The 11,367-nt window shown below is 60.5% G+C and overlaps 1 protein-coding gene across 1 annotated transcript; it reads right to left on the minus strand.

Moving 5' to 3' along the window:
* Positions 1 to 51: 51 nt before the first annotated feature.
* Positions 52 to 9,069, minus strand: CHST3 (carbohydrate sulfotransferase 3). Its single transcript, XM_065671013.1, has 3 exons — positions 8,941 to 9,069; positions 2,347 to 2,580; positions 52 to 2,195 (listed from the first exon to the last, which is right to left on the minus strand). The coding sequence occupies exons 2-3, from the start codon at positions 2,481 to 2,483 to the stop codon at positions 965 to 967; spliced, it is 1,368 nt and encodes a 455-aa protein (XP_065527085.1). The 5' UTR covers positions 2,484 to 2,580; positions 8,941 to 9,069; the 3' UTR covers positions 52 to 964.
* Positions 9,070 to 11,367: the final 2,298 nt, after the last annotated feature.

The following is an 11,367-nucleotide window of genomic DNA, read 5'->3' on the forward strand; positions in this document are numbered from 1 at the left end:
CATTCGTGGGGCTCTTCCCAGGTCACACACAAACACCAAGGAGACAGGAGATGCTTTGGACTGCGTGCTGTTGTATTTTTGTTTTTAATTAAATAAGTCCAACCCTCTTCCAGCAAGTGCCGGGGTTCACAGTCGCTCCCGCACCGGGATGGCCGTGTTCCACTGGGAATATGGGGGGTTCTAGCCCGCTGGTCCCTGGCGGCTCTCACGGGATCATGCAGCAGGACATAGTGGACTCCAGCCAAAATCTGACCTCCACCACCTCCGCTGTGGGTGTCTCTCCATGTCTGTGAGGTACGTTGTGCTGCTCTGGTTTTTGGGCTTAGCTCCTTGACCTGCCTCCCCCTCTTCTTCACGTAATAAATAAATAAATTCACCTGGTGACCCTGGTATGCAAATACACAGGGAAAACCGGATAAAAAGCAAACCCCAAACCCCTCAAACCAACTTTGAAGAGCACCAAACCACAAAGTCATCGCAGTTCACTGCAGCCCAAGTGCCAGCCGGGGCTCCGTGTGCGACTCCTGCCCCAGCATGCCTCGGGGGCAGTTCAGTCTGTGCTGGTGTATGAAGGCACTAAACCAGTAAGGCCACTGGGGTCTGGGTCCTTGCTGGCACCACAGGGGTCTCATCCTTGCCTTGTCCTAGCTGGGGTGGTGGCAACGGGAGAGTGCTTGGTCCTGTTGCCCTCTGCTTCCCCTCACCCTCCTCTTCCTCGCTTCAGCCCCTGAGCCAGGGAGGGGGCCCTGGTGCCACCCTTGCAATTTCCCCGTTCCTGGAGGAATTGTGTAATTCAGGCTCTGCAGGACCCCGGGGTCGGCTCTGCCAGGACGCTTCGGCTCCTGGGGCTGCCCATCTCCATCCGGCAGCAGCTCCAGGAGCAGGAACCCCTGGGTCTCCTCCAGGCCGGCTGGGAGCACGGCCACAGCCCCTTGTTCCCCCCCGCTGCCGTCCCCTCCTGCTGTTATGTGACCCAGGAGGGCTGTGCCTCCTCCAGCAGGCTGAAGGAGCGGTTAGCCAGTGCGGCAGGGCTGCTGGCCAGCTTGTAGCCAAAGAGGCGCATGGCCGGGGCGCAGGCGTCCTGCACCACCTGCGCCAGCTTGAAGGGGATGCTGAACCGCCACTTCTCAAACTGCTCAGAGGAGTTCTTGCGGGTGGAGTAGACGCCGCTGCCGTCACGGGGCGCCTGCGTGTTTTTGCCGATCCACTCCTCCACCTGCGGGGTGAGGGGCAGCCCGGCGAAGCGGTACATCTCCTCTGCCTTCTGCAAGGGCGCCCGCGCCACGTCCTCGTAGCGAACCAGCATGTAGCGGCCCCGCAGCCAGCCCGGCCGCTGCAGCCCCAGCTCAGCTGACAGGCGGATGCTCTCGCAGTTGCCCCGCAGCCGCTGCACCTCCTCCTCGCGGAGGGGAGCCTCCCCTTCGGATGCCCACTTCTTCCAGGTCTCGTATTTGCCAGAGAAGGCCACCATGCGGGAGGCCAGGACGGCCCGGGGGTCCCGCACCAGCTGGATGATGCGCACATCCAGCCGGGGGTCCTCCACCAGCGGCTGCAGGAACTCCAGCTGCCGGATGCGCACCGTCTTCAGGGCTATGTGCTGCTTGCGCCGGCACGCCTCGGTGGCCAGGGTGATGTTGAGGGGGCCGCAGCGGCGGTTCTTGCAGTGGTACTTCTCAAAAACCTTCTTGGCGCTGGGTGTGCAGACGGGCTCCTCGCAGAGCGAGCGGCTCGAGCCCCGCCGGAACATGAAGGGTGTCAGGTGGCCCTCGGGTGCCGGCGAGATGAAGCTCTCCAAGATGTAGAGGTCACAGAGGAGGAGCTGCTTGAGGACATCCCGGTAGACCAAGGCTGAGCCCACCGCGTTGGCTCCCCCCGGCTCGAAGGTCACTGTCCTCTCGATGTGCCAGAGGGGCTCGAAGAGGTAGAAGATGCTGCCTTGCTGGTTGAAGAACTCCCCCACGAAGGAGGATCCGGTGCGGGTGGTGGCCATGAGCAGGACGTGCCGCCGTGGCGTGGGGTCCCCGTCTCCGGACAGCTGCAGGGTGATGTTGCGCAGGCGGGACCTCAGCTGGGAGAAGGCGGCGTCCAGCTCTCGCAGGGAGGCCAGCGAGCCGTTCTCGGCTGGTGCCGGGCTGGCCTCCGTCCCGTTGGCCTCTGCCAGGGCCTGCGGGGACTGCTTCAGCTTGTCTGACACCCTGCGGGGAGAGCCAGCACAGCCTGGAGGGCAGCGGGAACACCCCCATGCCCTGGCGGAGGGCTTCGGGGGGGCTCCCGCAGCACAGGAGCTTGGGATGTCGGGGAGAGAGAGGGCTGAGAGCATGGGATGCTGAGGTACGCACTCCCTACCTGGAGATGAAGTTGTTCTCCTTCTCAATGATGATGAGGCCAACTACGAAGACCAGCAGGACCGCGTACTTGCTTCTCATCTTCAAGCAGTGCAGCAGCTCCCGGAAATCCTGGGGCAGAGTGCGTCGGAGCTCCATGGGGAGGACGCGCAGTCCCTCCCGCCCGCCGGGGAGGTATCCTGGGCTAGCCGCCTGGCATCCTCTGCCCCGCTGGCCCTGCGCGGGCCGGCCCTGCCTGCGGGGAGAAGGAGGGTGAGCATGCTGATGGCTCTCTGAGGGCAGCAGGGAGCAGGCAGAGGTCAGAAGCTGACCCTTCCCATAAAGGACAACCAACAATGTATTGACAAGAGCAGTAAAAACTGGGGAGTTCCTCCTGCTGCTCTGTCCCATCCATGAGGAGCAGCTGCCCAAAGCCTCATCGGCTGCTCCTCCTCCTTCCCCAAATACATCTGCCTGACGGGACCCCTTCCCACGGCTCCACCAGCTGCCCCTGCCAGCCCTGAAACCCAATCCCCACCCCCCAACAGCTGCCTGCTCCCCGCTGGCCAAAAGCCTGCTGCTGGCAGAGCGGCAGCTCCTCATCCTGATCCGTGGGGCGTCGTGGCTCCCAGCCTCTGGAAAGAGCTACTTGTGGGGAGGGCTGCGGGCTCCCCCAGCATGGGGCCGCACGGCTTCCGCCTTCCCGCAGCACAGCAGTGGTGGCTGCTCAGCCATGAAACTGAAAGCCAGAGGGTTTCCAGGAACAGGGGTGGGACAGAAACGCTGCTGCTGCTGCCGACGGTCAGCCTTTTTCCAAAAGGAAAGTGCGATGGCAGGACCCTCTCTGAGAGGCACTAAACCAGCGTCCCAAGTGGGCCGTGGTGGAGATTCGGGGGGGCCGTTCACAGCCCCAGGGCAGGTCTCCAGCACATGCTGCATACGCAGATCTACACACGCAAGGCTTGCCAGTGCGTGCTAACTGGCTGCTGGTTTGCACACCCAGCATCCATCCGGCCACGTGGGTGATGCTGTTTGCTCGTCCCACTTTCTTGGCCAGACTTTCGGTGACTCAGGGAAAGTCTATTTAACTTTGGTTTGGCTCCTGCCAGCGCGACCCTGGCAGCCCATCCTGCCCCTGCTTTCAGGGGTGAAGGGGGGGAGCCTGGCAGAGCCCCGTCCTATGGGAGGCCCCTGGGGTTTGCCGGAGGGGAGATGCGCTGGCTGAGCCACGGTGCCCGCAGCCCTTTGCAGGGTGTGGATGAGGGAAGCCCTGCCAGGCATTGCATCACGCCCAGCACCGTCCTCAGCCAAAGTCTGCATTTTTCGGTGTTGATCGCCGTACGCCCCTCCCGCTGGGAAGGAAGGAGCATGAGCGGGAGGAGAGGGATGCGCCCCACAGCCAGGGCAGCATCACAGCTCACCCTGTCCCTAACCCTCTCTTGTGGGAGGACCAGGAGCTTCCCAGCTTGAGCAAACCACTCAGCTCCCAGGGTCTGGCTTTGAGCCATCTCCTTCCCAGCAAAAGAGGCTAAAAAGAGACACTCACGCCCATACACCCAGCAGACCAGGCCTTGGTAGGACACAGAGGCCCTGAACAGCTAACAGCTCCCAGCCCTCTCTGAACGTTCCCTCAGCTCCCTCCTTTCCCTGCAGCGAGCGGCACTGAGGTCCCCCCGCACACGTACGTGTGTGTTTAACAACCCTGTTAGTTTAGTTTGTCAGCACACAGCTCCATGGGGACAGGCCACCGGTTGGGCAGGTGCCTTTTGACACGCTGCCCCCCCAGTCCGCCCTCCTCAGTCCTGCTCAGTGCCCCTGTGACGACAGGACTTGTCGGAGCATTTGAGCAACCCAGAGAAGAAATAAAATACACAAAGTCCTTGGTGTGTGGCCGCATCTCTCGCGCCTGGCAGAGCTGCTGCCTTCACTGCTGCAAAGGACTGTGTTCGCGGCATCCTGGGGAGCAGTGGCAGCAGCCTGCATCCCTCCACGGTGCCGGGGACCATCGCCTTGCTGCCGAGAACACGCACGCGGAGAGGGATGGCATCAACCACTTGCTCAGACAAAATCCCCTGGCAAAGCCAGCCTGGGGTTTTCCTCCTTTAATGCCCCCAGCCAACCGACCACAAATGAGCCACAGACCTGGGATTATTCAGGGGACTGACACAGAGAGCCATTTCCAGCAGTGCTGGCAAAACCCTGATTCCAGGCCTGGGGCAGACAGAATTCATTAAATAAACAGCCGGCTGCAAACGTCCTGCCTGGGACCTGCAGGGTGGCGGCGACAGGCGTGGGGGCCCTTGTGGGGCTGAGCCGTGGGGCTGGGGGACACATGGGGTGACCTAGCACGGCTGGCTGGGGCTGCTTGGCATCCTAAAGCTCTTCCTCACTGGGGCCCGCGAGGCGCAGCCTGGCCGGGGCAGTGAACAGGCCACAAGCGTCCCTTTGTGAGCAGGAACAGAGGGGCTCTGTGTGCCCCGTGCGCTCCCCTCCAGGCGCCCACCGGGGCTCCGCCGGGCCGGGAGGTGCGAGGAGAGCGAGGCGGGGATGGGGCTGACCACCCCGGGGGGTACCGCCAGTGTCCGCTCCCGGGGGATGCACGGCGAGCAGACAGGCAGGCAAGCGCACACATCACCTCCGGTGACGGCAGGCAGCGGCTGGGCAGCGCTCTCTTACTCTGCACATCTCTGCACAAGGCAGAATGATCTCCATGAGCACTAAACCGAGGAGCCCCAGAGGGCAGAAGAACTGCCCTGCTGCCGCTCCCTGTCTTTTCCTATCCCTCAGGCTGGAAATGTTTCTCAGTTCAGCAGAGATGGCTACAGTTCCCACTGTCAAGATGATAAAAGGCTTTGTGGATCTCCCAGCTGAGTCAAAGCCAGCAAAGGGACTTTTTCTTTTGGGTGGTGGCGGGGGTTTTGTTCCAATGCGAAGCTTGGGCAGGTATCTGCCACTACTAGCAAGTTAACCTGCCACAGCAAGAAGGACGGACTCAGCAATGGAGATGCCACATCATTCAAGTCTGCTGCAGCAAGTTGGCACATCGGATGGACGCTCCCACTAGTGAGAAGAGCAGTGTAGCCCCAGGGCAAGGATGGCAAGGCCCTGTCATGAGAGGAAGGAGTGAAGGGAAGCTCTTGTTGCCCTTCTGCAGTGCTTCACAGGACTGCCTGCCTGGGAGAGTGGAGCTGGGGTTTTCAGCTCAGTTTTGGGGAAGGAAAGGTCTTTCCTGAAGCCTTGGGGCTCTTCTCTCGTCTCCCTCCTGCAGCTGCCCCAACACCTACCGGGTGGGATCCAGGAAAGGAAAGACGCCTGTGGGCTGGTGGGGGGAAGCCAGCTGGAGGTGCGACTGGATGAAGTCACATTTTCCTCCAGTGATTCAACAGGCAACAACTGAGCTCCAGACAAGGAACGGCAGTGAAACATCTACAAGCTCCCCTTTGCCTGAGATCCCTCTGTCCATCCAGCCCCCATATCTGCTCTTGTGCATCCTGCCTGGCTCCCGTGAGAGCGGAGTCCGCAGGGACCTTTGGCTGAGCTTGCTGCACCCGGCACTGCTGCCCTGAGTAATTCCCTCCACAATGCTTTGGATCATCAGATTTACAGCAGCAGCGTGGGGCAGCTAAACACAGGCGGAATAACAAAGAGATAAGGTGAAGGGGCTCATCTGATCTCCCTGCTGCTCTTTGTCTGCAACCTGAGGGAAAAAACCCTTCTGTATTTATCAACTACTTCCGCTCCCGACTTCCTCCTGAGGTTGGCCTTGGGAAAGGCACCTCTGGCTCTTCCCACTTTGCTTTCATCTCCCAGCAATTTTCATCCTGCCCCTGGCTCTTCTCCAAGGCATGGCACAATCGCCTCACCACTTCGGTTTGCCCCCTGGCATAGCTAAGGTGGCTGCCTGGGCAGGTAGTTCTTGCTTAAAAGTATGCGCATTCGAGCTAAAAAAAGGTGAAGAAAAAAGAAGTCACCTCCTGTGATGTTTATAGAGAGCTAGAATAGCCTCAAGCCTCAGCAACTTGAAGTCAGAAAACTGTCCATCAGAGGAGTAAGTTGGAAATGCCAAGTCCTTCTGGCTCGGGCAGAGACAGAGCTCCAGTGCCTGCGGCAGCCCCAACCTGTCCTGCCGTGGCACAGAGAAACCCCAGCGTGAGCAGGGGCCATGGCCCCCAGGGAAGACAGGAAGGGCAAAGATGCTGTCCCCCTGCCTTGACCAGCCCTCTGGGGACACAGCCAGGGGTTTGTTCCTCCACGTGTTCGGTCCCTCAAGTTAATGCAGGGGCCACATTCGTTTCTCTTTCCCATTCCCTTCCCGGCTCTGCCTCTCAGTCCTTCCACCTGCCTTGGATTGGTCCTCTGCTCTGCTCTGTACTGGGCACACAGGGCAAAGCCACCCCCAGGAGCTGAAGCATGCAGGTGAGGGCACAGGCAGGAGGTTAGGCTCAGGAGCGGCAGCAGCGGGTACTGGCACAAATGAGCACCACTTAGCTGGTTTTTCACTGCATGTGCTCTCAAACTCCAGGTGCACAAGGTTGTCTTTTGTCCACTATTTATTTATTATCCCCCTGAGGGGGCATGCTAAGCTCTGGGATGACCCAGATGAGCTGTCCTTGCTCCTTGTGTCCCAAAAAGTGCTGCCCAGAATAGATTTCAAGGCTGGTATTAGGCATAGTAATGCTAGTGACAGGACCAGCCCAGGCGTTGTGGCCAGCACAGACCAGTCTTTGCTCTCCCTCACCTTGGGTAGTGCCCAAAGAGAGGTGTTTTCTCCTGACCCAGCAGTGGGGAGAGCTCCTGCTGCCTGAGCCTCTAATGAATGCAGTGGGGCTTCCAGACACATCAGTGCTGGACATGGGGGTAAAACATGCACATCTGCAGGTGTGCCATGCTGCACTGCCAGGCAGGGACCGGCCTTCTGCGCGCTGATCCGGACCAGGAGTCAGCGGGACCAGCTGAGGCAGCTGAAATACCCACAGCCTTGCTGGAAGGCACGGACACCGGTGGGGTGGGCTTTGGAGCACCCCCCGCAGCAAAGGTGTGTGACTGAACCTGCCAACCATCCTGCCCAGCAGCGAGGGCGTCCGGACGGCGGACCACCAAGATGGGCAAGAGGACTGCTCTGCTCTGGAGGCACAATGCTGGTCACTGTGCATGCCATCCCCGCCCGGCCGCGCTGGGAACTGCAGATGCCCGTCCCTACTTCAGTGACCCTTCCTCTGGGGTGCAGAGCCCATGGACCCCCCCGCTGCCCCACGCTCCTTCTCCCCACTGCTCCATGCTACCCTGGAAGCTCCTCTGTCAAACCCACCTCAAAACCAGGGACACTGCTTGCTCTGTGCCCCACTCCGCTCCCTTTCACCCCTAGGCAGGCGTCTGTAACCCTCAGGGGTCTGCAGGAGGGACTGGTGGTGAGAGGTGTTCACTGGGGGAACACTGGACCCCTGCCACCCTTGGGAAAATGCAGACCACGCCTGGATCCTGGCAGCACAGGGACACCGGGAGTGTGAAGACAAGTCCGACACTGAAGCAACGTGGAATATGTGGGAAGTTGTGGAGTTGGATCCCTGTCCTGGCATGGTGTTGTAAATCCTTGACTGTGGAAAAGGAGACACTTTCCCCCGGGGATGGAAGCCGGGCTCAGGTCCTGCAGTTCAAAGGCAGTGGGGTGTGGGCAGCTCCCCCAAACGTGGCTGGGAGTGACTGCCAAAATCCTCACAGGCACTAAGCGGGGACTCTGCTCTGGCAGCCCTTTCCCCGGCAAGGTAACCCCACACCAGCCAAGTCCCGTTGGGCACCTGGGGCCATCAGGGTATCAATGCCCCAGCTCTTGCAGAAAAGCTGCTGGGTCCTGGTGGCCGGAGCCGGCAGTGGACCAGGCTGCCTCAGCAGCCCTCGGGCAAGAGGGGAAAGGGTGAGGACAACTTTCCAGTGCTCCTCGGAGAGGCTGACAGGCCGGATGATGCAACTCCGGGATAGCTCTGAGAAAGTCTCCTTTTCTCGACCCAGACGCGCTCCGTTCCGCACGGAAGCTCAGCGCTGCAGCTCCAGCGCTCGCCCTTATTTCATTTACTGGGTTTTTCATCTTCTTTTCCCCGACAGAAAGCAACGGGCCGAGCTGCTCGGGCGGTCATGTCCCGACAGCGCTTTCACAAGGCGAGGCGCTGGGATCCGGCCGCCCCGCCGGCGGGGAGGCATCTCCAGCGCTGCCCCGCTGCGGGCGCGGGAGGCGGGGGCCCCGCACCGAGACAAAGGAGCGGCCGAGGCCGGAGGGAGCACAAAGGAGCCGGCGGAGCCCGGGGCCGCCCCTGCGGAGGGATGCGGCCGCGGAGCCCCCGGCCTCCCTGCGCCCCGCAGCCCCGGGCCCGGCCCCGCTCCCCCTGCCCGGGGGGACCCGCGGCGGTGGCTCCTCCTCGCACGCCCAACTTCCCGCAACTCCCCTCCGCGCCGGGAGAAAAAGGCCCGACCCCCGCCGCCATCCTGCCCCTCGCCCCCGGGCGGCCGGGGGCTCCCGCTCCCGGGGCTCCCGCTGCCCATCGCTCCCGGCCCCCAGCTGCGCTCCCGCTCCGGCCCCGGCTCCGGCTCCAACCCCATGGCTCCCGGCCCCCGTTGCACCTACCCGGCGGCGGCCGCTCCGCGCGAAGAGCTCGCCTGGTCCTGCCGTGCGTGAGGAGGGAGGGCAGCGGGTCCCCTGCTTTTCTTCACGGCGCTGTCATCCTCCCTCCCTCCTTCCCTCCCTCCCCTCTTCCCTCCCTCTTTCCTTCCTTCCTTCCTCCCTCCCGGGGCGGCGGCGGGGGGAGCGCTCCCGGCCCCTGGACGCCGGTCCCGGGGCGGAGCTGGGCAGGGTCCCCGGGCCAGCCTCCCCGCTGCCTGCCCGCCACCTCCGCTACACGCCGCGGCTGGAAACCGGGAGCTGCCTGCCCCAGCCCCGGGTGCCCCGGGCTGGAAGGGGCCGTCTGGGTGCGGAGGGGAAAATGGGGGGCCGGGAGCACACAGACGCCCCGCGAAAGAGTCCCACCAGGGCAAAGGGGAGCTCCTTCACGGGCACCGCGGGGCGATTCGGGCCGTAGGTTCCTGTACAGCCTCCTGCCCAAAGCGGGGGTACACCGGCGTGGTCAGGGCTTCATCCTGCAGACCTCTACGGATGGAGCCGGCGCATCTTCTCCAGGCAGCCTGCTGACTGCCGGGCTGTGCTCGTGGGGAAAATGTTACTCCTTGTATCTGCTCTGAACCTCCCTGGTCCCAGCTCTCCATACTTCCATCACCTGAGGACCCTGGCTCCATCCTCTCTCCATGACCACCTTGCAGGCATTGGAGGGCTCCTTTTCCTTATCCTCAGCCAAAACTGGCTCCAGGGTCAGCACCTTTCTTCCCAAATCCCTGAACTCTGTTTTCTCCCCACACAGGAGCTGCGGGTGGGTTTACCCCATGGGATGGCCATACACTGTGGTGAGCCATACCAGTAAGCAGGAGCCTGTGTGCCCTGGAAGGGCAGGGAGTGGGAGCCTCTTACTGGGAGGAGGCAAGAAGCTTTGGGGGACACCAGCTGTCACTGTCCCCGCAGGGCAGGCATAGGGTTTAAATCATATAGAAATGCCTATTCTGGCTTATGTGCAGAAATTCACACAGCTCCCTCAGAGCTCTGTAACATTAGACACCAGGGAGCTGAAAGACATCTGGCTTTGCAGGCAGAGAGAGATCTGAAAAAGTAGTCCCCATAAAAAGTTTCAGCCCTCTTAAACATTCCTGGCATAGTTTTTCTGCTGCGTATGTGACACAGGCAAAAAATGCAGGTTTTCTTGGCATTCATGTGCAATGACCTGCATAGCTCATTAGCGGCTTCCTATTAGCAAAGGTAGTATGTACGGGTTTACATACAGAGTGCTTGCAGCAACAGTGTGTGTGTGCAAACATGCGTGTGTATTCATACATATGTAGAGACATACATTAACACAGGGATGTTGTGGACCTGCCTAGTGTTGCTTGGAGGCATGTGGGGCTGGTGGCACAGTTTGTGTAAAGGCAGGAAAGGCTGGGTGTGATGTTTACGGTATAGCCTTCATCTGTCCATACTTCTTTCTGCTTGAAGTGAGCATCCCACTGCCAGTAATTCTGCAGTCCAGCTGCAGACGGGCATGCTAACTCTGGTACACCTCCTGCAGCATCAGTGGTGGAGTGTCTCACAAGTTCTGCCTAACTGAGTCAAACTCAGGGCTTGCAGGGTCAGGCCTGTGGAGGCTGTCAGGTTAATCATATCAAACAGCGGATAAGTCTGACTGGTTGCACACTGCAGGAGTTTCATGGGGTTTGGAAACATGGTGAAGAATTTTTAAGCTCTTCACTTGTTATTTCAATTGAAACAGGGAATTCTGCCTCAGATGTTGTGGGCAGAGGAAATCTTGGAGAAATACATTTGTAATATGGAAATAACTTTCAGATGAGGGCAAAGAGAGGCTGGTGGGGAGCGGGATGTCACTGCCTTTGTAGGATGCTTTTGCAGTGGTAGCAGGGGGGGTGGCAAGAGCAGAGCAGGGTCCCTTCCCCATGCAGCTGTGGTGCGCGGCACAGCCTGAACTGAAGCCCACCCACCTGAGCCCAGGGTCTGCTCCCTGCCTCCTGTACACACGCATGTGGAGCTCCATATGGAGATCACCTTCCTGCTTCATCAATAAGTAAAGCTGGCACAGGGAAGAATAAAGTGCCTCTTCCTCCCCACAAACTGCTGAGAGAGGCAACGGGAGAGGCAGGGAGTTGTGTTTCCTCCGCCCTTCACTAGCTGTGGGATCACATTCCCTTCGTCACCCACTCCTCTTCCCCCAGGGATAACAGACACTGTTCTCCTTGCTCCTCATGTTGCACATGAGCGTGTACGCAATATACACATGCACACACGCCTGCCACGCGGGAGGAGGGAGGGGAGCGGTCCCCAGAATGACATCAGGAGCAAGGAAAGGGGGACGTGTTGCTATAGCAACGAGGATGCTCTGGGTTTTCGGGGAACAAAGGCATCTGACGCTCATTTTCCACCCAGTCCAAGCTGAGAATG

Source organism: Lathamus discolor, chromosome 3, assembly GCF_037157495.1.
Source record: "Lathamus discolor isolate bLatDis1 chromosome 3, bLatDis1.hap1, whole genome shotgun sequence".
Lineage (NCBI taxonomy): Eukaryota > Metazoa > Chordata > Aves > Psittaciformes > Psittacidae > Lathamus > Lathamus discolor.

Bases quoted from the DNA above. Each gene is read 5' to 3' on its own strand.
- CHST3 (XM_065671013.1), bottom strand. From the start codon at position 2,483: ATGGAGCTCCGACGCACTCTGCCCCAGGATTTCCGGGAGCTGCTGCAC. The intron at 2,196-2,346 runs GTAGGGAGTGCG...CTCTCCCCGCAG, and splicing joins GAGAACAACTTCATCTCCAG to GGTGTCAGACAAGCTGAAGC.